Here is a 27,292-nt window from a genome sequence, read left to right as displayed (position 1 = left end):
GGTCAGGGGCGTTCCTGGAATTTGTGTGCAGTGTTACAGAATTAGGCAGATGCACGCCTAATTTAGGCACAGGGTTTTAGTTGGGCACGGATCCCAATGCCAAACACTGTTCTATAAACGGCGTCCAATTCATTGTGCCATTTATGGAGTAGCGCTTAGCACTCATTTTTTTTATGCTGATTTTTTGCCACCATATACAGAATTTAGCCCAAAGTGTCCATAAAGCTACTCCTCAAGATCCTTCACCCCGTATCGCAGTGGGAAGTTCCAACCTTTTAGCATCCATAAGAAATTGAAGTTGAGATGGATCAAAAAAACAAACAAAACATAAAACATATCTCACTGTGAAAATAAGAACCAAACATTTGCAAGGGAAATGTAATAAAAAAAATTGAACCTAAAGAAATAACCTGTTGTTTTCCTTTGCTCCTGGGTGGATCTTGTTAAGTCAGGAAAAATCCAAATTTTTTTTACCCCAAAATTCAGCAGTTCTATTAGGAAAGAAAAGTATAAAAATATGATCACGATCCTTTGGAAATACAAAAGCATTATCAAGGTAGCACATTCAGCTATTCCATAATCTGAATGCTCTAGAAATCCTGTAAGATCAAAACTATCTTGTGATAAATCCTCTGTGTTTCTAGGAACATCTTACATAGTAACATAACATCCAAAAAGTGTCATAAAGTAGCATTTGGACAAATTTCTTCTCAAAATGTCCAAATTGGTATTTTGAAAACATATTTTTCAGACATTTATCTATGTAATTTATTTGCAGTACATCCAAATCACAAGGGGGCATGTTGGGGACGAGCTTAGGGCATTCATAGTTATAAACTTCGGCCTAGACATGTTTTTAGAATGAATAAGACACAAAAAGGTGCCCTAAATAGCACTGGAGGGAATCAGGGATGATCCCCCTTACTCCTCCTCCAGTGGTCACTGACCTCTTCCCACCCTCCAAAAATGTGATTAAAAATATTACTTCAGGATAATACGCCAAAGGTGCAGAACTCAAACATCCCACGGAGAAACACAAAGTGGAAGAGGAAGTGGGATGCTTGACCAATGAAACCAAACGCTGGAAAGGTGTATTCTTCAAGAAACTAACATTTATTTAATCAAAAGACTCGACACAAATGTTGTGTTTTGGCCATTAGGCCTGCATCAGGAGTCTCAGTTGTTGGAAAGCGTCTGATACACTGTGTTGAGTCTTTTGATTAAATAAATGTTAGTTTCTTGAAGAATACACCTTTCCAGCGTTTGGTTTCATTGGTCAAGCATCCCACTTCCTCTTCCACTTTTAAAAATATTACTTTCCAGCCTCTGTGACAGCTTCAGAAGTTACAGCCATGTCTATTAGAGCAGCAAGCAGCTCCCTGGAGCAGTGTAGTGGTCACTGGAGTGCACTATAGAGATGAGGACCCAGGCCCATATCCCACTCTACCTGTTACACATGCGGTGGAAAGTGTGAGACCTCCCACACTCCCCGAAACATACTGTACCCCTTCACCCATAAGGGCTATTGTAGCGGTTTACAGTTGGGTACAGTAGGCTTTTGGTGGGTTTTGGAGGGCTCAGCATACAGTATAAGAGGGTAATGGTAAAAGGTGTACCTGGGAGCTTTTATATGAAGTCCATTGCAGTGCCCCCTAGGGTGCCCCACTGCTCTCCTGGGATGTCTGTGTGGCCAGTCTACTAAAAATGCCGGCTCCTCCTACATCCCAGTGGCTTGGTTTTCTACATTTTTCACTTGGATTTTTTATTTTATTTTTTTTTGCAAATGGCCCAGAAAGATAAATGCACAGAGCATGAAACCATCTTGCATATGGCCATAATAATAATAAAAAAAGATAGACTTTTTACTGTTTCGAAAATGGCCATATTTCCAATTAGGATTTAGGACATCTAGCGCAAAATGTCCAAAGTCTGACTTAGACATCATATCGAAAATTCCCTCCACATAACTTTGTAAGACTAAGTGCTTTGAAAATACACCACATAGTAACATAGTAGATGACGGCAGATAACGATCTGTGCGGTCCATCCAGTCTGACCAACAAGATGAACTCATTGCATTTGGTATGATGTGATACTACATACATATACATGATCTTCATTTGTCCTTCCCATTTTCAAAGCATAGACTGTAGAAGTCTGCCCAGCACTGTCCTTGTTCTCCAACTTCTGAGGTTGTCATCGAAGCCCCACTCCAGCTCATCCAAATCTGTCCAGCCACGATCAGGGCACAGACTGTAGAAGTGTGCCCAGCACTGGCCTTGTTCTTCAGCTACTGAAGCTGAATCTGTCCAGCCACAATCAGGGCACAGACCATAAAAGTCTGCCCAGCACTGGCTTTGCTTCTCAATTACTGGTGTTGCCATCTAATCACCACTTCTTTGAATACATGCCTTCTAAACAGGATTCCTTTGTCCTACACATTTTTGAATTCCATTACCGTTTTCATCTCCACCACCTCCTGTGGGAGGGCATTCCAGGTATCTACCACCCTCTCTTTGTTGTCTCCCCTGAGACTTCTTAATAGAGATATAATAAGACTTTGAAAAACGGGGAGGCACCTCTTTAGGTAAATGTAAAATTTCCTCCATATGTTTCTTAAAGAGCTCAGCTGGTGATAATATAGGATGCTGTCATGCACCACCCACCTGAAGGTGTGGGCCGAGTGTCTGTGAAGACTTTCCTCTCACACTGCCCACCCGAAGGTGTGGGCCGAGTATCCAGGAACTCCAAAGCAAAACGATAATCCAGAGTAAAAAGAGATCCACAAATCCTTGGCAAAAGTCCAAAGGCAAAATGACAGACTCCAAACAAAACAATAATCCATAGAAAGATCTATGATCCTCCGTGGAAATCAATAATCCAAGAAGAGGTCCATCCATCCTCTGACAGAAAGGGGCTCTCATCTCTTATAATGGAAAGAATGGTCTCCAATTCTGTATTCCCACCAACCATAAGGTCCTGACTCGGCTCTCCCCTTAAAGGCAGGAAAGCAGAAGGGTGCCGACACCCTGTGACCATGCCACTGGCACTAACTCAGCTTAGTAAAAGGGCCCCTTAGTGCACAAATCTTCTGGTATACGCAGGTGGATGGGACTTCAAACACACAGGGCAGAAGTAACTCAGCACACAAATCTTGCAATATGCAGAGGCGGTGGGGACTTGGCCAGACATTGCAGTCAGTGGGTTACTTTTACTGCAGCCTCTGAAAGTGAACTCCTTAACCTCTATCTTTGCTGGAAGTGTGCCCTATAAAATGGATTTCATTTGTAAGGGATGAGTATTGAAATGAGCACAGTTAATCACAAAGTGCAGAGATTTTAGTATTACAAAGTTTTCATCATGAAATTCTGAGCTAATAATTCATCACAGTACAGAACTGAGTTCATTAGAGTGCAACAATTACATCAGCTTAACTGCAGCGAGATCTGCTCGTAGGTAGGCTTCCTCCTAACCCTCCAGGAACTGAGGGTCAACCTGCAGAATAGAGCAGCAAGCACAGCTGCTGGGTAGCACACTGAAGGGGGGGAGGGGTTTCTAAGATGGCACTGCCAGGAAAGCATGCTGACACGAATTCTCCTGCTGAAATCTCTAGTTTTGTCTTATTTTTAGTTTGTTTTACCTTTCATTTTATTGGTTTATTTTTTTAAAACTTTTATATTCTACACAATCTGCAGTTCTCAGTGGATAACAAAACATACATAATCATATATTATGAAACATTATATTATTAAAAACAAATAAAACCTGACTATGGGAGCTCAATCACCTTATCACATTGAAGAAAACAATCTCAGCAATAGTCATTGCTTAGAAGCAAAAAGACCTCTGTCACACGTCCAGCAGAAAGCTTTTTTATACTAATGCTTTTTCAGTTGCTTGCAAAAAGGAATCAGCTGTTCTATCATCCATAGCTCAATGGACAATAATGGCCACCCACCTGTAAAATACATGAGCAATATTCCACCAATCTTATAGGAAAAGATGGTACATCCAATAAGCCCTTATTCATAGACCCTCAAGGTCGCTAAGGTCCTCTCAAGGAGTAGCCCTGACCATACTCTCTCCAAAGAAAATCACACAATGTGACACCCGCCAATGAGCCTTCTCTGGAATAGCTCCCACACTCTGGAATGCACTCCCTGAAAGGCTTTGCTCAAAAAGAGCATCTGCTATAACCATTCTCCCTGCCGGTGGCGGGAGGCGGGGATGGTGCTGGGCAAACTTATACGGTCTGTGCCAGAGCGGGTGGTGGGAGGCGGGACTGGTGGTTGGGAGGCGGGGATAGTGCTGGGCAGACTTATACGGTCTGTGCCAGAACCGGTGGTGGGAGGCGGGGCTGGTGGTTGGGAGGCGGGGATAGTTCTGGGCAGACTTATATGGTCTGTGCCCTGAGAAGGACAGGTACAGATCAGGGTGGGGTATACACAAGGGTAGCACATGTGAGTTTGTCTTGTTGGGCGGACTGGATGGACCGTGCAGGTCTTTTTCTGCCGTCATCTACTATGTAATATAAGACTACCTCTACTTCAAGAAGAGGTGAAAGGGTGGCTCATCTCCCAAGCCTTTAATGGAAGAAGCAACTAACAAGCTAGTCAAACATACACACACACAAGGACAACGCTGGCTGCATATACTGTAGCAGGACTTGCTTATCCACCTCTACCCTAGCTGAGATCATAGTCATGCACCTTTCTGACTTTAAGTGCAACTTTATTTAAGTTTTAGTTCTCTTATTTTCTATCTCCTGTTGCTCTATCTTATCTGTCTATATGTTTAACCTCCACTTACACCCTATATCTGTTAAGATGTTTTATTGTTTATTGTGTTGACATTGTAAGTAGCATATGATGCCATGATATGTACTGTCATTTTAATATTTTTACTGCCTTTGGTAATTTCTTCAAAAGGCAGTAAATAAATCCTAATAAATAAATAAATAAAATAAATAAAGATGGGATGGTGGATAGATTTTCAAAGTTACTGCAATAACAATAGGAGCTGAATTATTCAAGGCTTTATGAATCAATAATAAAACCATTAAATTAATTCATCCCATTATAGGAAACCAATGAAGAGAGGCTAAAATAGGTGCCGCATGTTTGTATCTCGAGCAACCAGATATCAATCTTGCTCCATTATGGGGAAGTACAAGAGGAAGATGAGATTTTCCCTTCCAAAGCTCTCCAACTACTGCAACCATTTATAGAGCACTTTGTTGTTTCTGCTGTAGATGTCCCCAAAGAAGTTGGTGTTGGTGGAGAGGTGGCCTTGTTGATACCCAATGTGTCCATCAGCTTCGGGGTTCAATTATCTCTCTCCCTGGTCCAGGATTGCAGGGGAACACTGAGCTATCAGCGTCAGTGCTGGCATCTGGAGACATGTCAAGGAATGACTCATTTGAAGGATCTCTAGGTTTGCTCAGTGGACAAGGTTCAGAAGGAAGTGAACAGAATATTGATGGATCAAGACCCTTTGCCTTCTGGAGATTCTGAATTTGACAAAAACCGCAGCAGGATTTAGGGTTGAGTGGAATTGATAACATACATCTCATAGCATGACTCAGGTTTCTACCTCCTTTGCTGGAATTATTCTAAGGTTAAGTATAAAAACAGATGTACACCACACAAGCGAGCTTATACTCGTATATTCCATACATCAAAGGACAGTTGCTAATGGTTTGATATGGAAGCAAAAGACTGGAGAAGTGACCTAGTGGTTAGAGCACCGGTCTTGCAATCCAGAGGTGGCCGGTTCAAATCCTGCTGCTACTCCTTGTGATCTTGGGCAAGTTACTTAACCCTCCATTGCCTCAGGTACAAATTTAGATTGTGAGCCCTCCTGGGACAGAGAAATATTCCTGTGTACCTGAATGTAACTCACCTTGAGCTACTACTGAAAAAGGTGTGAGCAAAATCTAAATAAATAAATAATACACCCCACTTCAAAGTGCCAAGCCAACCCTCTGTATGTGTGACAGCAAACTTGTAAGGTTGTTGTAATACCAAAATAAGGATTGAGGTTCTTCCCTCTGGACTTACGGATGTAATAGAATTATCAATACAACTTTGATGAAGTCTTAAGCATATTGTTGTACATGTGAATGGAAAAACTGAAATGAACAAGTGAAAAAAAAAAGAAAGCATGAAGTAATACCATTGAAAATCAACAGTGGCCTGGTTGGTCCTCCAATTGCATTTCAATTTGTCTCCATAAATAGATAAATAAATAGATATCAACACAACTTTCTATATAGGTGTGTGTAAAACAGTGGGGGAAGGGAAGGCACTGATGTGGATGGCTCAGGACACCACAATTCCTTTAACCAGCACTGCATCTAGTTCAATATCCTGTTTCTTACAGTGGCCAATCCAGTTCACAAGTCATAAGATTCCATACATAGTGATCATAATGTGATTAAATTTAATTTAATAACTGGAGAGAGAACAGAAAAAGAAATCTACTGAGCTAGCATTTAACTTTCAAAAGGGAAACCATGATAAAATGAGGCAAAAAGTCAAAATAAAACTAAAAGGAGCAGCTGCATAGTTTAGGAGTTTAAGGGGTCCTTTTACTAAAGGCTGGTTCAGGGTGCAGTGATGGAGTATGTTGGTTGTTTCTTCTTTGCATGGGATTAACACCTCACTTCATTACATTTTTATTTTATTTTGGAAATGAAGCATAAGAAAAATATTTTTTTAAATTTTATTTATAAGAATTTAATTTTACAAGCACTAAAATAACCTGCCAGAAATACAGACAAAATAATACAAGAATTATTTCAATCAGGTAATTATAAACTCTTCCTTAGACCATAAAATAGGGAGAGTGAAACAAGACAAGGAGATCAATTAAACAACAGTAAACAAAGAAAACGTAGTATTAACCTGATTATCCCCAGTTATTTATTATCTGAATCATTACTCCATATTGATCGTCTGGTTGGCTTCATCAAACCCAAAACGGTGTATAGTCAATTTATTTAGTTGGAAACATACTTATTGTCCAATATTAGTGGAAATAATACAACTGATTTCATTTTTTCTCTTTTAAAACCAGAAATTATTTAACAATACAAACACTTGAGTCTCTAATCCAATTCCCACTGATTAAGGTAATCCCAGTTTCACAGGCTTCACGCCTTTTGAATAAATATACTAAGAGGAATCATTTCAGAGGAAAAAACTTTAGGAGTCATACCCGGAACTCTGGGAAAACAACAAACTCGATATTAATCATCTGTAATAATATTCATTTTGTTCAAATTTTTCTGGTCTATTATCGTCTTCAAAATCTTAACCATTTCCTATTCCTGTAGAACTTAATTTGCCATATCAATTTTTCATTCTCAAAAGATTCAATTACATTATCCATGTGGCTCACTAATAAGATTATATCAGAAGCAAACTTATTTACTACCACCGTTAGGTCCTGGAGCGCCTTCCAGATGATATTCAATATAACCTCCATGGGAGCCAAAAACTCCAAGCTGATAGCTCTTACGGGTTTAGGAGTGGCACCGCTGACACGAGTTCAGCTGTAAACAACTTCCGTTTCAGCATACACTCCTAACTCACTCCTCCACTCCTTTGGACATGGTGGTTAAATGATTCGGGAGCGATGAAGTTGTTTCCAGGTCCAAGAGCGTTGACGCTCCTTCACCAGCGCTAATCAAAGGACTCACCAACCAAGTCATCTGTGGGCAGCTCGTCACGCAGCGGTCCCACACTTGCTGCACAGGGGACAAAATGCTGGCCATCGGCGGCTGACCCCCCGATTGTCCTCTTCCTCTCAGTTAAGGTAACTGCATTGCAGAGAGAAAATTTCAAGTAAACAAAGACAAAACTTCAGAGGTCAGCTGGGCCGTTGAGTGTACGAGCTTCAGGTCGCCATCTTTTCAACTCTCCCTAATTGGGACACTCTTTGTCTGGTTTCTCCTCAGAGGCCTGTCTGATATGGGTAACCCTTCAGCATAGCCCTCTGAGTCATTGAAACACGGAAGCCCCTCCACCACTACAAGGTGGTGTCCCTTCGGAGGGGCATAAGAAAAATATTTAATGGTCTCAAATTTTGCAGTATTGAATTAGATGAGACCAGGTCTTGATGTTGTACCCCTATCTTTTAATATATTTTGCACTGATCTACCCCAGTGTTTCCCAATTCCAGTTCTGGAGTATCCCTTGCCATTCAGGTTTTCAGGATATCCACAATAAATATGCATGAACTAGATTTGCATACACTGCCTCCATTATATGCAAATCTCTTTCATGCATATTCCTTTGTTTACGCTTTCTAGCAATAATAGAGCCAGGGGACACAAGATGAAATTAGAATGTGGTAGGTTTAAAACAAATCGGAGGAAGTTTTTCTTTACTCAGTGCATAGTTAGACTCTGGAACTCATTGCCGGAGAAGGTAGTGATGGCAGCTGGCCTTGCTGAGTTTAAAGGGGGTCTGGACAGATTCCTGAAGGAAAAGTCCATTGATCATTATTAAATTTTGGGTTTTTGCCAGGTTCTTGGAGCCTGGATTGGCCACTGTTGGAGACAGAGTGCTGGGCTTGATGGACCTTTGGTCTTTTCCCAGTGTGGCAGTGCTTATGTACTTATGTACTAGGGATTGTCAGAGCTTGTAGTCTGCATCCCTCTGCTAAACCCTTAGTATCCAAGCCAGAATATAGCAAGTTAAATAATGAAAAACTGTATTTTACTTTACCTCCTAGCAAAATAGCCTCCACACACATGGACCGCAGCTAATGAAAACAGAAACTAAAAGACACAGTGCTTTTACAGTGGCTGACTTTGCACCACACTCAGTGATAGCTGATGTCAAAACTCCACAGAGAAGCAGTACCTAAGGCGCTTATCATTCCAAATCTAGACTTAAATTTCTGCTAAAGTTTTGTATCAAAAGTATTTATTTGGAGCACTCTATTGTGTAAGATCATCACTGTATTAATTGCAATTGCCATACAAAAAAATTAATACAAAGTGTAGCCCCCCCCCCCCCCCGGGACTACCTTATAATTCCTTGCGGTCTAATAGTGTAGGCAGGGCACGAGTGATACACCAGTTGTGGCAGCCATTTTGAGAGCAGATTGCAGAGCCGGAAAGGGCAGGAGTAACTGGGGACCACTCCTGCCCCAATTACACCTCTAAACCACCAGGGATTGTGAGATAGGCCCAGGGTAGTCTATGGGTGGGGGTGAGGGGGTCCAGAAAGAGGGGCAACTCCTGTTTGGGGGCAGGGGAAGTAGGGAGACAAATGAGACAAAGCACAAATTTTTCCCTTCCCCCAAAAACACATCATCATTTTCAGTTTAAACTGAAAACGTGACCAAAAATTAAAATAGACTTTTGGCTGAAACCAGGCAGAAAAAGGATTTTGGGCTGGTTTCAGCACCTTAACTAGAGAGGTGTGGTAGCCATGTTAGTCCACTTTTAAAGGTTATCAATAGAAATCAAACAAAATAAAACATGGAAAAGAAAATAAGATGATAAGGTATCATCGTATTTTCTTTTCCATGTTTTATTTTGTTTGATTTCTATTGAGCACCTTAACTGAAACTGAAAACAACATTGGGCTGGCCTCTACAACAGAATCAGAGTTTAAGCTTATGGAGTGAAGTATAAACCTCTGAGTTCAGGAAGGAACCTTGTCCTTCCTCCCCCAGAAAGAGTCCAATTAAGAAGTTCTCTTTCCTCCCCAAGGGGGGGGGGGGGTTCAATAAACAGTAGGTGTAATGCTGTACTGACTGGGTATCCCACTCTGGGGCCCACAGGAGAAGCAAAAACCAGCACAAGGGGTTACTAGGCTGGCAAATATTGGAAGAGAGAGGCCTGTTCCCCAAAAGCCTGAACATATCAGGGGTGGCAGTCTGATCCATAGCTGTCCCCTGAGACATGGAGTATTACACATAAAAAAGGAGGGATAGGGTCATTGGGGAGACCTAATTCTCTGAAGTAGTGGGTAACAAAGTGAAGCTGCTGCCCAAAGACAGTCCTTATAGAAAGGACCAGAAAGCTGGAAGCAGTGGAGCTGGTGAGTGCTGATACCCAGAGGAACTGTTTGCTAACAAAAGAAATATGAGTAATATAATGGGCTTAATAACTGCCCAAAGGGCTAAACTAACTGATAAAGGAGAAAGATAGGCTGCTGACCAACATAAAGAAAGATAAAGGCACTGTGGAGTACAGTAAGGATTGTTACAACTACCCAGTTTGCAAGGAGAAAAGACGTACGAGAGTGCTCGTCAGAGACCCAGAGTTATTAATCCACTCAGATTTTGGATTCTTTTTGTAACTACTTCACATTGTTTTTATAGACTATTTGCCATATTGTTTTCTTACAATTTCTTTTGTATGTTCTTGTGAATTATTAGCCCAAATAAAAGGGAGTTTTATTATTTTTAAGAACAGTCTCCCAGTTATCTTTTTGCCTTTGAATCTAGTGCACCTATCTATTAATAGCTGTTTTTGAAGCCTGCTATTAGGAAACCCTTACCAGTCTGTGTGTGTTGTGAGAGAAGTTTTGGGAGAATTGGATTGTTTTTTGGCTACAGATCTTAAGTAATCTGTGAACAGGCTTTAGAGGTATCCCTTAGCCCCAATATCTAAGAGGTCCATTACACACACACACACACACACACATACGAACAAAGCAGAGCTGATGCAAGATACGAGGTGAATCTTCAGTCTTGTGCTTTTCCTTAATTAACTTCAAGATCTCTAGGCACTCCTGAAATTCTGATAAATTCAACAATCATGATCACCTCAATGCCATGCCTCTCATAACAATTTACACTTTACTTCGTATATAGATAATGAGAGCACGTTCCAAAAGCCATTTACCTGGATAAAGGAGCTATTTGGAAATTCCCTCTCTCCCTATGTGTAAAAGTGCAGGCTGATGGTTCTTCTGAATCTAATCTATGTGGCTGTTGGGGTTATTGCTTTTTTTTTTCACATTTGTACCCTGCGCTTTCCCACTCATGGCAGGCTCAATGCAGTTTACATGGGGCAATGAAGGGTTAAGTGACTTGCCCAGAGTCACAAGGAGCTGCCTGTGCCTGAAGTGGGAATTGAACTCAGTTCCTCAGGACCAAAGTCCACCACCCTAACCACTAGGCCACTCCGCTTTGCTTTGACTGTAGCTACTCTTTGCTGCCCCCTCAAACTTTCAGCCCCAGGTGACCACCTAGTCTTACCTAATTGTTGGGCTGGCCTTAAAATAAAAATCACAAGCCTGAAAAGAATTCCATGAGACATACTGTATGCTCCCCCTCTCCCCCCCCCCCCCCCCCCAGGCCTTGTCTAAAAAAAAATTATTGAAGGCACATTTGGATGAAAAACTTACATGATTTCACATGCTAATCAGATATGATTCCAAAGAAATATAATTGAGAGGAAATTTAAGAATAAAGTATATCAAATGTTGAGCTGATTGGAATGCGTGGAGAAAGCATAGTGTATAAGATGACATTTCTTCAAAAGATAAAGTACTGGAATGTTTTCAAACACTCAACTATAAAATATTTGATGTTGATGTTTTTTTTAGAACACACAGTGGCATTTGTTTCACATTTTTATTGAAGAAATGATAGAACAACCTCCATAGACTGAAACAAGATGGCAGTATGGTTGCAGCAAACTGTTCTCCTCAAGCATCTGTATAAATGCCCAGCTTCAGCCTCAGCACATGCTGTTCACCCTCAGGGAGACATGGTAATCAACATAAATTTGTAAAAAAAATCCAGTAGAAATTTGTATTGGAATTTCTCTACTTAAACTACAAGATTGAGAGAGATCAGAAAAACATGCTGTCTTTTGGTATGACTCAAAAGAGTGTCAGAGTTGATAACGAATTAATGGACTGATTCATCTGGAATATTAAATGCCAGCAAATGCTTATTCTGCTGAAACACACATGCAGAAACTGTGGACGTTGTTCAGAGCTTCCTTCTGTTAATTATTAGAGGCTATGTCTAATCAACTTTTCCTGTTTCATCAACATCTAGAAAAACATGGGGCTGACTAACCTGGTGCCATTTATGTGCTTCTGAGCAAATATTATAAGGCCAAACGAGTCCAACCAAACCAGCCAAATACAAAAACACAGCTAATGTGCCAAGGCTAAACCTGAAAGCAAATAAGACATACTTCTGAAATGAACTTTTCCTTGTTATTTATCAAGACACTATTCTCATCTGCTGCTGACAGAACATCTGCTGTCTGAGCTGCAGGGCTTACCTTCTGGGGGAATGGGAACAGGGCTGAAGATTCATTCAGGGTGTCAGATACGCTTGGGCTGGCCCTGGCTGCTTCTTTTTAGAATACAGACCCAGAGGAGCATGCTCCATGCAGCCTGCATAGAACAGAAGCTCTAATCTATCATCCATCCCGCTTCTCTTCCCCTGTTGCTCCTGACCTCGAGTTTGCCCCCTCTCCCGGCCCCCCAGTTCTAGTTCCTTGTCTACAAATTAAGTCCTGGTGAGCTTTAAATCTTTCGCTGCCACTACTGCAATTCAAATACCTTGGTTGGCGGGGATTCCGAGGACCCGCCAGCAGAAGAGGTCTTCCTCCAGCGCTGACCCTTCATTCTGCCGATTGCCTGCCCCTGTAGCTGCTTTTCCTCTCAGGGCATGCTCAATTTCAAAACCGAGCATGTACACCTGAGAGGAAAAGCAGCCGCTTAGCAAGCAATGGGCAGAGTGAAGAGTCAGCGCTGGAGGAAGACCTGCAGTGTGTGCTCCTCCGGGTCCTCTCCAGCCTCCAAGGGGGGCCTAGCGCTGGTGTTTTCTCTCTCCTGCTCCTGTCAATCACTCGGGTCCTGTCTGGAGCAGCAGAGACCCCGATGCCGGGCCCCCCTTAGAGGCTCGGGCCTGAGGAATTTTGCCCCCTGCTCCCCCCTCTCGGCAGCCCTGCTTCCATGTAACTTGAGTGTCCCCCTAGTCTTTGTAATTTTTGAAAGAGTAAAAATCGATTCATACCACTCAAGATCTTGTAGACCTCAATCATATCTCCCCTCAGCTGTCTCTTTTCCAAGCTGAAGATATTAACCTCTTTAGCCTTTCCTCAATATGAGAGGAGTTCCATCCCCTTTTCTTTGAACCTTTTCTAATTCCGCTATATCTATTTTGAGATATGGTGACCAGAACTGAATGCAATACTCAAGGTGAGATCGCACCATGGAGCGATGCAGAGGCATTATAGTATTCTTGGTTTTATTTACTATCTCTTTCCTAATTATTCCTAGCACCCTGTTTGCTTTTTTGGTTGCCACCGCTGCATACTGGGCAGAAGATTTCAGTGTATTGTCTACAACAACCTAAATTTTTTTCTTGGGTGCTGACCCCCAAGGTGGACCCCAACATCAGGTAACTATGATTCGGATTATTTTTCCCAATGTACATCACTTTGCATTTGTCCACATTAAATTTTATCTGCCAGTCTTAACAACATACCTTTCAATAACTTATCCAAGATAGCGGCCACCATGGATGCTCATGTAACCAGCGACCATGTTTGGGGCTCATTTTCAAAACCAAATACAAGTTGGCAGAAGGACTTCTTCTCTCACAAACGTCCAAGTTATGATTTTTGACACCCCCGATTTTAGATGTTTTGCTCCACAATTCGTCCAAATTTTAAGGAGGGCTGGGGTCGTGTTTTAGGTGGGACATGGGCAGGACCAAAAGACAGACATTTTTCTGCAATAATGGAACAAAATGAAAATGTCTAGGGCCCAGATTAAAGTGCTGAACCTTGGAAGACCGGGAGCTTGGGCAGATGAAATTTAAGGTTATTAAGAGGGGCATTTTCGACAGGGACGTCCTTGCAAAATGTCCCAATCCAGGGGGCGGGGAAACCTGTATTTTCGAAATAAGATGGACGTCCATCTTTCGTTTTGAAAATACCGTCAGGGACATCCAAATCCTTAAATTTCGCCGTCCCTAGACATGGACGTTTCTGATTTTCGGCAATTTTCGAAACCAAGGATGTCCATCTCAGGAACGACCAAATGCAAGCCATTTGGTCGTGGGAGGAGCCACAATTTGTAGTGCACTGGTCCCCCTGACATGCCAGGACACCAACCGGGCACCCTAGGAGGCACTGCAGTGGACTTCATAAAATGCTCCCAGGAACACAGCTCCCTTACCTTGTGTGCTGAGCCCCCAAAACCCACTACACCACTAACATAGCCCTTACAGGTGAAGAGGGGCACCTAGATGTGGGTACAGTGGGTTTGTGGTGGGTTTTGGAGGGCTCACTGCTTCCTCCACAAACGTAACCGGTGTGGGGGGGGGGGGGGGGGGGGGGGGAGGGGATGGTGCTGGATCCGCCTATGTGAAGTGCACTCACCCACTAAAACTGCTCCAGGGACCTGCATACTGCTGTGATGGACCTGAGTATGACATCTGAGGCCGGCACAAAATATTTTTACAGATGTTTTTTGAGGGTGGGAGGGGGTTAATGACCACTGGGGGAGTAATGGGAGGTCATCCCCGATTCTCTCCGGTGGTCATCTGGTCATTTTGGGCACCTTTTTGTGCCTTAGTCGTAATAAAAACAGGTCCGTGTGAAAACGTCCAAGTGTTCTTCAATTAAGGGTCAAAGACGTCCAAGTGTTAGGCACGCCCAAGTCCCGCCTTCGCTACGCACCCATAAACTTTGGCCGTCCCTGCGATGGAGTGCAGTTGGGGACATCCAAAATCAGCTTTCGATTATACCGATTTGGACATTTCTGTGAGAAGGATGTCCGTCTTCCGATTTATGTAGAAAGATGGGCGTCCTTCTCTTTCGAAAATGAGCCCATAAATTACCCTCTTAGGGCCCTGTTTACTAAGCCGCGCTGTAGGCATGCTAACTTTTTAGCGCACGCTAAAAATTATTGCATGCTAATATTAGCACGCGCTAATTTTAAGCGCAGGTTAAAAAGTTAGCAAGCCTATAGAGTGGCTTAGTAAACAGGGCCCTAAGAGGGTAATTTTATAAATTCAAATTTCATCTGCCCAAGCTCCCAGTCTTCCAAGGTTCTTCTGCAATTTCTCAGAGTCTACGTATGATTTAACAACACTGAATAATTTAGTGATACAAATTTGATCACCTTACTCATTGTTCCCATTTCCAGATCATTTATAAAATATGATAAAAGACACTAATCCCGCTATAGATCTTTGGAGTACTCTACTATTTATTTATTTATTTGTTGCATTTGTATCCCACATTTTCCCACCTATTTGCAGGCTCAATGTGGCTTACATTATGCCGTAATGGCAATCGCCATTTCCGGGATGAGAAATACAAAGTGGTATTGCATTAGGGTTCATAGTTTAGTAAATTAGACAGTCAAATATCAGGAATTCATTTCGGCATGAGGAATAAAGTGGTAGTGCTTTAACGTTCATTAGTAACAGAATAAATGAAACGGTCAAGTGTAGAGAGTTCGGTTTTGTCTGATTTTGGTGGAGTTTCGTTGTTTCGTATTTAGGATGGATCATTGTGGTATGCCTTTTTGAACAGGTAGGTTTTCAGTAGTTGTCGGAAAATTGTTAGGTCATGCATTGTTTTTATGACATTTGGTAGTGCGTTCCATAGCTGCGTGCTTATGTAGGAGAAGCTGGATGCATATGTTGATTTATATTTGAGTCCTTTGCAGCTGGGGTAGTGGAGATTCAGGAATATGCGTGCTGACCTTTTTGTGTTCCTGGTTGGTAAGTCTATAAGGTCTGACATATAGGCCGGGGCCTCTCTGTGGATGATTTTGTGGAAAAGGGTGCAAATTTTGAATGCAATTCGTTCTTTTAATGGGAGCCAGTGTAGTTTTTCTCTTAGGGGTTTGGCATTTTCGTATTTCGTTTTTCCAAATATGAGTCTGGCTGCAGTGTTTTGGGCAGTTTGGAGTTTCTTAATGATTTGTTCTTTGCATCTGGCATAGATGGCATTGCAGTAGTCTAGGTGGCTTAGCACCATTGATTGTACCAGGCTGCGGAATATTTCCCTTGGGAAGAAAGGTTTTACTCTTTTGAGTTTCTACATTGAGTGGAACATTTTCTTTGTTGTATTTTTAGCCCTACTCTCTGTTTCTCATCTTTTAATTAGTTCCCAATCCACAAACGGACATTTCCTCCTATCCAATGGCTTTTAAATTTCCTCAGGAATCTCTGATAAAGGTACTTTGCCAAATGTTTTCTGAAAATCCAGATGCTCTATACCAACTGTCTCATACCTTTAAAAAAAACTGTAGGAGATTAGTGAGGCAAGACTTCCTTTGGCTACATCTACTTAGTTTTGTCCCATTAAACCATGACTATCTGTATGTTCCGTAATCTTACTTCATTTAAAATACTGACCATTTTGCAGGCAGGTAAGGACTTGTGTGGCCTTACCTACAATTCTGGGCCATAGAAATCAAACAATTTCTCTCATTAAATGCTGAATGGTAGAATTCCATATGAAAATATATGCATGTACAAAGTGATGGCAAATATCTATTTCACACTGCATCTGAAAAAAGGAACTGCAAAAATAAATGTTCTCATGAATAAATTGCACTGATAAGCACATATTTATTTTCAAAGTGTAAAATTCACACCTTTCTTTATCTCCCCCATTTTGACTGAACTCACGGTTTGTTACATTAACAGCAGGGAGAGATTCCACAGTGAAGGCCAAAAAGATATTTTAAAAGTGTTTTTCATGTTAATTCAATCCACTTAATTTCCTTGCTGAGAAAGGCAGACACTGCATGGGAAGGTCCAGGATGGAATCCTCTTTGCTGCTCTCCACACTGTCCTACCTTGGGTGCAAAGCCAGAAGGAGGGAAAGATGAATGAGAACGCTCATGCTGAGCGAGCGCTTTCTCTGTTAGAAGGGAAATCACTTTGGCTCTGCTGCTTGAACGTTATCTTCTTCCTTGGCGATCTAGAGCCAGAGTCCCAGCTGGCTCCAGTAGTTCACCCTGAATTCTTGCCCTAATGGGTCTGTGCAGAACAGCGCACTCTGTCTGCACTACTGACATGTCAGGACCTCCCAAGAGCCAAGCTACTGTCTCAAAGAATGTTCTTTGCCATGGCATTTAAGGTCCTCACTTTTGTTACATCTGCTACCTTGGTTGAATATTCTGAGGTAGAGAGAGACGTTCCCATTGAAACACAGTAGTTTCTGTTAAGGAAAGAGACAACATGTTAATACTGAATTACAGCGACAAACACAGAAGAAAACAAACCTCCGCACTGGTCAAGCCAAAGAACAAAGTCTCAGCGAAGGAGACAGAATGGATGATGTCAAAAAACTTCTACTGGACTCAACAAAGTTCACAGCAAAAGTTTTATTCATAAAATGTGGACATTTTATGAATAAAGCTTTTGCTATGAACTTTGTTGAGTCCAGTAGAAGTATTTTGACATCATCCATTCTGTCTCCTTCGCTGTAACTTAATATTGAATTACAGAACACTGCAAAATGTGTCACTGCATTATGGAACACCTAAATCTCTATCACCATATGTGAGATGTCGCAGCCCTGGCAGCTGAAAGGAAACTGCCAAGACAGATTAATTCACTGCCTACCAATCTTTTAGTGGCCGTGACCCCATGTAAGTGGCCAAATAAAATTTTGTGACCTCCCTGGAGGTGCAGAATAATGATGTACCTATAAGAGAGTCTATCCAAGTCATGACCCCAAATATGTATTTTGTAACCCCATTTGGGGTCCCAACCCATAATTTAGGAAGCTCTGGATTCATCTGTTATGAATGTTAATGCCCAATCTACGATAAATGACAATGCTGTGAGGAAGGATTAAAAGCAAAAAAACAAAACAGAGAGTACCACAGGCACACATCAGTGCATTAGGGTCAGGATTCAGGCCCTAAATACATCAGGGGCTATAGAGTGGTTCAGCTGTAAAAATAAAGGTGTGAAAGAGAAGAAGTCTGCCAGACACATTCTCCTTCCTTAGGTAATAGAAATAAAACAAATCATAGAAAAGAAAATAAGATGACCTTGCGAGACTGGGAGGCTAGATGGCAGATGACGTTTAATGTGAGCAAGTGCAAGGTGATGCATTTGGGAAAAAAGAACCCGAATTATAGCTACGTCATGCAAGATTCCATGTTAGGAGTTACGGACCAAGAAAGGGATCTGGGTGTTGTCGTCGATAATACATTGAAACCTTCTGCTCAATGTGCTGCTGCGGCTCGGAAAGCGAATAGAATGTTGTGTATTATTAGGAAAGGTATGGAAAACAGGTTTGAGGATGTTATAATGCCGTTGTATCGCTCCATAGTGCGACCGCACCTTGAGTATTGTGTTCAATTCTGGTCGCCTCATCTCAAAAAAGATATAGTGGAATTGGAAAAGGTGCAGCGAAGGGCGACTAAAATGATAGCGGGGATGGGACGACTTCCCTATGAAGAAAGACTAAGGAGGCTAGGGCTTTTCAGCTTGGAGAAGAGACGGCTGAGGGGAGACATGATAGAGGTGTATAAAATAATGAGTGGAGTGGAACAGGTGGATGTGAAGTGTCTGTTCATGCTTTCCAAAAATACTAGAATTCCATAGGGGGCATGCGATGAAACTACAGTGTAGTAAATTTAAAACAAATCGGAGAAAATTCTTCTTCACCCAACGCGTAATTAAACTCTGGAATTCGTTGCTGGAGAACGTGGTGAAGGCGGTTAGCTTGGAGGAGTTTTAAAAGGGGTTAGACGGTTTCCTAAAGGACAAGTCCATAAACCGCTACTAAATGGACTTGGGAAAAATCCACAATTCCAGGAATAACATGTATAGAATGTTTGTACGTTTGGGAAGCTTGCCAGGTGCCCTTGGCCTGGATTGGCTGTTGTCGTGGACAGGATGCTGGGCTTGATGGACCCTTGGTCTTTTCCCAGTGTGGCATTACTTATGTACTTATGAAACCTTTTTTATTGGATTAACAATACATTTTTTGATTAGTTTATTTTCTTTTCTCTGTTTTGTTTTATTTCTATTCATTACCTTTAAAAATGGACTAACACAGCTACCATAGGAAAAGAACAGCTATGTCTCGCCTCTTCTTCTGAGAGGAATAAACCAGGATTTATTCTCCTTAGTGAAAGGCTGAAAAAATAATTTCCCTTTTTATGCTTAACATGTAATAACTGAAAAGACTGCCTACCTGAACTTCATACCGGAGTCTCTGGGTGAGCGAGCAGAGCAATGGAACTCCTGAACACCTGAACCTTCCAGAATTCTGTGCAAATTTCTCTCAGTGATACCGCCCCCTAGGGGAAAGGGCACATTTTGACAACCAGCAACAACAATGCTGAATTTTACATAGCTAATCCACACCTATCAATTTATCCCATGTCACCAGTGACTGCTATCAGTTAGTCCAAGCAATTCATGTCTGTCTACATGTGCTGGCTTATGTACCTTAAAGTCATCTCAGGCACTGAATAGAATAGTATGCAATATGGTGAACAGATCTCGATTTTGCTAATGAGATAGCACTACTGAAAGTTGGGACTGCAAGACTGAAAATCCTAAGAACCCTAAGTCAGACAAAAACAAGCTAATGACCACTGGTAATACAGATTCTTTAATGGTACAGCATGCTGTTGTCTTGTTATCTAAATTTAACTTTCTGCTATTTAGAAAACGCCCTCAAAGCTTATGGAAACATACACAAAGAAGTAATGTTATATCATATAGGAAGGAGGGAAAGGAAAGGATTTTGAACTTAGCTCATGCCCTTTTTCATTGTAGCTGCACTGCAGCCTCGCTGCTTTACATTTCTTTGCAATGAAAGAATGGTCTCTCACAACTACAGCAATTAACTGTTTCTTGTCTGAACACCCCATATGTCACTGACTCTGACCCTAGGCAGCAATGAATCACACACAGGTGAATCAGCAGCTTGTCCAGCCTCAAAAAGGCAAAATACTGCTGGCAAGAAAGCAGCTCACCATTTCTGTACAGCCCCTATAACTGTGGTGAGCCCACACACAAGCCCAGTAACACACCCCAAAGCGCTGAGAACCAGGAAAATAAGGTTCACATCTCTACATCTCATTGTCCCCTCCATCACTCCATGTGATCTTGGGCAAATCATTTATCTCCCATTGCCCACTTAAACTGTAAACTCTTTTGAGAATGGGAATTATTGTACCTAAATTCTAATAATGGTTTGAGTTGCCTTGGGCATAATTTGGAAAGGTGAACATAAAGTCCTAAAATGAATTAATCCCACAAACTGATGAGACTAAAGCAAATGCTTTGGCTTAAGGACAGGCTGGAGAAGTTCACAGTACTGATATCTCTGCACCGAGCTGCCAAAAAGATGTGCTGCCGCTGGACAAGCTTATGGAAGCCAGTCTTCCAGTGTTTCCCAGTACAGAAGCTATGAAGGAAGCTCCCGTGTGAGAAATAAAAGCAGGACAGCTTGAAGAACTGTCTCACAATCTGCAGGAACACACTTTCAAGAAGAGATGAAACAAAGAGATGCAGAAAAGTGATAAGTACCTAAGTATTGCCACACTGGGACATGTGTGATGCTGGGATAGTTTCTAGTAAAGAAAGAGTTCCAAGAAATATGTTATTACCTGGCATCACTATGATCCTTCCTTTTGCCTGAAAGAAAAAAAGTATTTATGGTTTATTTTTCCTGATCATTTTAAGATATTGCACACTTCCTCCCTGGCAAAAGTCAGTAGATAAAAGACATTCTAAACTACAGTATTTCCTCAGCTGCTCTCTTATTCTGAGAATGGTAACTGGTCCTCCTTAAAACACCAGAAATGGCCATTTTAGGTACAGCCAACCCCAGTTCCAGCTTCAGGACATACAAACTTAAAAGCACATCTTTTATCTATAACTTCATACTTTAACTAACTCTCTCAGTCATGACTGAATGGGTGAAAGTTTATGGTAAATGCTGAGTAAAGATGGAGATAATGAGACACCTTTGAAAGCAACCTTCACAAAGACAGAAGCTGCTGGGTCTTACTGTATAGCAAGGAAGTAAGAGCAGAAAGGGATTGTTCACCTGTTCTACAATCCTCTTTAGTTGTGGAAGCCCCTCTAATGCAGAGCTATCACATCCGCTGGTAAGGACACGCTCAAACCCTAAGGAAATCAGGGTCTCAATCGCCACCAGGGGATCGTGAACCATGTCAAATGCTGGAAAAGAAAACAAGACATTTCACACTCGTTCCCTAGCATGCATTTCAATGAAGACCCGTGAAGGTACTGGGCAATCAGCAGACACTTGCTCTCACTGTACTATTATGCAGGCTGTGCAGGACATCTCTTGAACCAATGCTTATCATTTTGATAGCACTATTAGACATATGCAGCACTGAACAGATATCAATAAGCCAGGCAAGACAAACAAGCAAATGTACTTATTACAAGGGCAGTTTGGATACTCCATGCATGTATTTTCACCTGTATATGGAGGCAGACAGGGAGCAGGGCTAGCCCAACCATTAGATGGACTAGGTGTCTGCCTATTGCAGCACAATTTCAGGGGATGGCACCAATGCACTAGTCAGTGTGCCTATGGAAGCCATTGCAGCTGATGCAGGGCCTTGAATATCCACACACGCTGAAGGTCTGCTGGGTGCCAACTCCTCTGAACTTCCTGTTTCAGAAAGGGCAGAACCTGGATGGCCTTGACATGTGCAGATGCTCCAGGCCCCACACAAGCTCCGATGTTTCCCATATGCACACTGACTGCTCTGTCGGTAACACCTCAGAGGGAATAAAAAAGGGAAGGGAAGCTACTGAACCACTTGGGGTGGGGAGGAGGGGAGGAAAGGAGAGATATTGAACACTGGGGAGGAGGGAAGGAAGGGCAGATGCTGAATAGTGGAAGGAGAGAATGAGAAAGATGCTAGACACCATAGTGGAGGAGGGTGAATAGGAAGGAGAAAGATGTTGGGTACCACTAGGGGGAGTGGAGTATGAAGATACTGGAATATGGAGGTGGAGGAAAGGGAAGAAGGGAAAGGGAATTAGGACTTGATATACCACCTTTCTGAGGTTTTTGCAACTACATTCAAAGCGGTTTACATATATGCAGGTACTTATTTTTGTACCAGGGGCAATGGAGGGTTAAGTGACTTGCCCAGAGTCACAAGGAGCTGCAGTGGGAATCAAACTCAGTTCCCCAGGATCAAAGTCCACTGCACTAACCACTAGGCTACTCCTCCACTTCTCCACAAGAAGAGATGCTGGAGTGGGGTTGTGGAGGAGTCATCCTGGTGTGGAGGTGAGGATGCACAGCTGAAGATTCACCTAGGGTGTCAGATACCTTTGGTCCAGCCTTGACAAGGAAGAAATTTTCAAATACTATTACCTGCACAAAACGTTTGACTATTGCTCTGTATAGTAAATATCACTGAAATCAGCAGGGTTTAAGATTTAAAAGCAACCTCAAAAAGAGAACTTTTAGATGGGATTTGAATATTTCCAAAGAGGGAGCACGATACACCCACTTAGGAAACTATTCCAGCATTCAGTGCAGCAAGCAGAGTCAGATGCCGGTGATGCAAAGAACAGTAGAGAAAAAAGTGACTTCCTGATGAAAAGGAGTTGCAAAATTGGCATATGGGGATATAAGAGAGAAGAAATAACGATGACTCTCAGATTGAGATGACAGAAATGGAGAAGTCTGAGTGTGTGTAGTTGGCAGAAAGGCAGTGGCTATGCTGGTGGGTGGAAGCAGTAGAGCAGATGGAGATCAGCTGGAGATCTTAAGGCAAGGAATTTTTTTTTTAATTTCTTTATTAAGTTTTAAACTAATCATAATATTCATTTTGAAATGATATTACACAAAACATTCACTATTATATAAAACAAAGGAAAAAAATGCCCACAAAATCAATTCTTTCTATCGACCACATAATTTAGGTAAACGATCCAAGATTTAAGGAAAAGAAAAGAAACAGATGTTCCATCAAGGGCAGGCAAGGAATTTTGAGGCATAAAAATTGAAAGTGCTAATGAATAAGGTAAGAGGAAGATGGTACAAGGAAGAAAGTCAGAAATCAAAGCTGATATGGAAGGAGAGGTTGGGGAGAGGGAGGGAATTATTAAAGGATTGATAGGTGACAATTCCCTGAAGGAACAGTGGGGTGAACAGGCAGAAAAGGAACAGGAAAAAGGAAGCTGCTGAAACCTGCAAAATGGAAAGAGTCACAGCCCAGTTCAGCACTGCAGCTCAATGAGCAAGGTGCATGGGAGAAAAGAACTTCCTTGGCAAAGACCTCGAGGAAAAGCCAGGTTTCAGTCAGAGCAAGATGGAAGGGATGCGGCATTAAAGGGATAATTTTACAAAGGAGTTTTGTGCATATATACCAATATAAGCACATGTGGGGAGTAATTTTATAAAGGAAACAGAACACCTATCTATATAAATAAAATCCCCCCTCAAACGTTCTGAAGCTCACTCCGTGGCAGTGAAGTACTGAACTCCTGTACTCTGTGTAGGCTAGGCTATGTGGACCACTCACCCTCGCTCATAGACCCGCCCTCAGCCACGCCCCATCTGCACATAAAAAGCAACCTCAACGTTCTAAACTTTGTGGCTTCAGGGTTCGTAAGTTCGAAGCTCTATAACCACTTTTACAAACAATCTAACTCTGCCCCGCCCTTCCTTGTTAATTTGTACAGCGCTGCGTAACCCTAGTAGCGCTCTAGAAATGTTAAGTAGTAGTAGTAGTAGTCATAATGAACACAACTACACTAAGCTAAGAAGCCCATTGCTTGATCTGTCTTTTCACTCCCCAACGCAGCCGTCATTCCCGCACACTGTAAACGAAGCACGCGTCGCCCCCCCACAAAATCCAACCCCCCCATCTCTCACAGATGCCCGTGTACATCACCCCCCCTCCAAAAACGCCAAACCACTCCCATGCCTCCACCCGCCCAACGCCCCTCTGCTCCCCGACATACGCTCCGTCCATCCCCAGTACATGCACCTCGGCCCCCCCTCCAAAATCGGCAACCCCCCCTCTACTACCCTCCCCTCCTCTTACTGGAGTCCCAGCCGTAGAACTGAAGGGCAACGTACTTCGGAGATTCTGCTGCCTTCTGTTCTGTTCGCTATGAGCTCTGTGCCCTGATTGGCTGGTCCCGCCCTCATTTCCTGTTTCTGCAAGGGCGGGACCAGCCAATCAGGGCACACAGCTCATAGCGAACAGAACGGATTAAGGCACCAGAATCTCCGAACTACCTTGCCCTTCACTTCTGCGGCTGGGACTCCGGTAAGAGGAGGGGAGGGTAGTAGAGGGGGGTTGCCGATTTTGGAGGGGGGGGGCCAACGTGCACGTACTGGGGATGGGCGGGGCCTATGTTGGGGGGGGGGGAGCGGAGGACCTTGCTAGCGCCAGTTTCATTTGTCCCAGAAACGGGCCTTCATTACTAGTATAGAATACTAGTGTTTCTTCTCTCTCCTCTTCTATTTCTTTCCTTTCTAATTGGTTGGTGTTCTTTTTCTGGTTTGTATTAATTACGTTACTTTTTAATTTTGAAACCCACTTTAATGGTTGTTCCTAAGTTTGCTATCAAATAAAATAACCTTGAACCTTGTATATATGTGCCTATCATTTAGACATAAGTACCTATTGTATTTACTCAAATATAAACTGAGATAACAGTTTTCCCCCTGCCAAAAAGGGGGAAATTCAACTCAAAAATAAACTGGGGGGGGGGGGAAGAGGGGGTTATACTCAAGTGTACAGTAACATCCCCCCCCCCCCCCACCCCTGATGGGCATTTCTTCCTTCACATACACCCCTCCCCTGCCCTGTGGTAATTGGTATTTCTTTCTTTACACACTCCCCTCCTCCATGGTTACCAGAATTTCTTCCTCTATACCCCCCCCCCACTCCGGTTACTGACATTTCTTCCTCTTCTCCTCCCTCTCTCCCCCCCCCCCCCCAACAATTATCAGCATTTCACTTTCAGTTCCTACCTCTTTTGGCTGATGCAAAGTTATGCACTGGGCCGGTGCAGGGCCTTGAGCATCTGCGCATGCTCAAGGCCTGCTGGTTCCTGCCCTATCCGAGATACTCAAGGCCCTACCACCAGCCCAGTGTATAACTTTGTCAGCGTCAGCTAAAGGTAGGAACTAGAAGTAAAATGCCAATAATCACGGGGTGGGGGTGGGGTGTTATAGAGGAAGAAATTCTGGTAACCATGGGAGACGGGAGCATGTGGAGGAAGAAATACCAGTAACCAGACTCAAATATAAACCGAGATTCCCATTTTTGGCCTTTTTGTTTGGATCAAAAATCTCAGTTTATATTCAAGTATATACGGTATTTATGATGTAAGTGTTTGCACCTAAATTCCAGAAATACACTCATAACTTACAGAATTCTATAAGTTACAAGTGAGTCCTGCTCAGTCTTCACTTATGTGTACACCTACCTGTAAAATGTGTGCTACATAAGATATGATTGTATTTATAGGACTGGGCTTTGGCAGAATTTTGTGTACACAATCATCATGTAACTGTTCATGCATACTTTACAGAACTGTCCTCCATATGTCAGCTTGGGAACAAACAAAACCATGCCAATCTTATCCCTATTTTCCTCCTTCCTTCCTCCCTCTTCTCTCTCTTTTTCAAGCTCCCTGTGAAGTATCCACTCTATTTCCAACAAGCTTGCCTACACTCATGGCATCTTTATCACTCATTTTCTTCATCTCTTTGCACTGACTGAAATTTGGCTTGCCCCTGAGGACTCTACTTCAGTTAACCTTCATGGTAGAGAGGGCATCTTTTCTTCCACACTCCTCGCTCTGTATGACTTGGTGATGGTGGTACTGATCTGCTGACTTCTCCTCCTGTACATTTGAATGCCTTCTTCTGAGGCCCATTCCATCTACCCGCTAACCTCACACTCTCCCCGGATAGCTGTTATTTATCAATCCCCTGATAAATCCCCTTTTTTCCATTCTTGCTAATTCTGACTCCTAGCTTTCATTCTTCCTTGACTCTTCTTCCCCTTCCCTCATTCTTCGGGAGTTAAACTTCCAGGCTGATGATCCCTCTGACTTTTATACCACAATGCTCTTCATATCATCCTCCTCACTTGACTTTCAGCTCTGCTCTACTGCCTCTACTCACCAGCACGGCCAATACCTTGATCCTATCCTGTTTTCTCAACTTCAGTTCTTCTGATAACTTTCACATGTAACCACTCTTCCTCACAGCCTTGTTTAGTCACCACCAACACCTTCAAGAATCTCCAGACTACTGACCTTTTTATCCTTATATTATCTGATTTTGTCAGTGAGCCAGCTTCTTCTTACGACTCTACATTCTGTCTTTGACACTCTTGCCCTTCCTCTTACCCTGTAAGGTGGACCAAACTAAGACCTTGGATAACCCCAGAATTTGCTCCCTTCACTCTTGTGCCCACTCTACAGTGTCTCTGAATAAAATCTTCCACCCACACTGTCCTCACACATTTTAAATTCATGCTGACCTCATTACAGTCTGTTCTTGCACTTGTCAAGAAGTCTACTGTGTCCAGGGGCAGTGAAATACCTTTTTTGGTTGAAGAAGCCAAACAAACCAATACCTGGCCCTTTCCCCAAGCTCCCCAGTTGCTGATACTGCATTGCAAAAAAATACAGGTCAGACCATAATGCCAGTGGTCCACCCTATTCCACTTCCTATGACTATGTCAGTCTTCATATCTTCAGTTCTCAAACAGGTCAACTCCTCGTCCCCCTTCCCCCTCCCCCATGTCATTTCTTCCCCTTTCCTCTGGCCTCTGCCACCCTTTTCTCTTGCCATCTCCTGCTCACTACCTATTCCTCTAGCCCTATTCTTACTTGGCTGATCAGCTCTATTTTCCCTAGTCATTCCATCCATCTTTCATATTCTCAGTCTATCACTTTCTATTGCAATTGTTCCTGCAGCCCTCAAAAATTCTGTGATCAGATCGCTGCTCAAAAAAACCCCCAAAACACTCGCTGAATGCTACCTGCCCTGCTATCATCCCATTTCCCTCTCTCCTTTTCTGACCTGAAGAAGTTGCCTTTGAAAGCTAGTCAAAAAATGTATCATATTTTTTTTTGTTTTATTCTCTTTATTACCTACCTCCTTTCACTTCCAACCTAACTGAATGTGCTATTCACCTCTATCTTGACTTTCCTCAGCTCAAGCCATTCTCAATCCACTTCAATTTTCTTTACATTCTCTACATTCCAGAAAAACAGCATTTGCAAACATCTCCAACTTCCTGCTCATGGCTAAAACCAAGGGCCTGTACTC

The 27,292-nt window shown here is 42.5% G+C and overlaps 2 protein-coding genes across 4 annotated transcripts in view; both read right to left on the bottom strand.

Moving 5' to 3' along the window:
- Positions 1–27,292, bottom strand: part of ALDH18A1 (aldehyde dehydrogenase 18 family member A1) — a 948,333-nt gene that overhangs the window by 875,022 nt on the left and 46,019 nt on the right. The window lies entirely within an intron of this gene.
- CUTC (cutC copper transporter) overlaps positions 16,568–27,292 on the bottom strand; it is a 44,767-nt gene continuing 34,042 nt past the window's right edge. For all 3 annotated transcript variants that reach the window (XM_030202941.1, XM_030202943.1, XM_030202942.1), the window contains 4 exons: positions 21,044–21,177; positions 20,601–20,628; positions 19,175–19,280; positions 16,568–17,179 (listed from right to left, as the gene is read on the bottom strand). In XM_030202941.1, the coding sequence (XP_030058801.1) occupies positions 17,068–17,179; positions 19,175–19,280; positions 20,601–20,628; positions 21,044–21,177 (380 nt within the window). In that variant the 3' untranslated portion in view covers positions 16,568–17,067. The remainder of the gene's footprint in view (positions 17,180–19,174; positions 19,281–20,600; positions 20,629–21,043; positions 21,178–27,292) is intronic.

This window comes from Microcaecilia unicolor, chromosome 5 (genome assembly GCF_901765095.1).
Source record: "Microcaecilia unicolor chromosome 5, aMicUni1.1, whole genome shotgun sequence".
Classification (NCBI taxonomy): Eukaryota; Metazoa; Chordata; class Amphibia; order Gymnophiona; family Siphonopidae; genus Microcaecilia; species Microcaecilia unicolor.
Note: the sequence above shows the minus strand (reverse complement) of the source record. Positions and strands in the feature narration are given on the sequence as shown.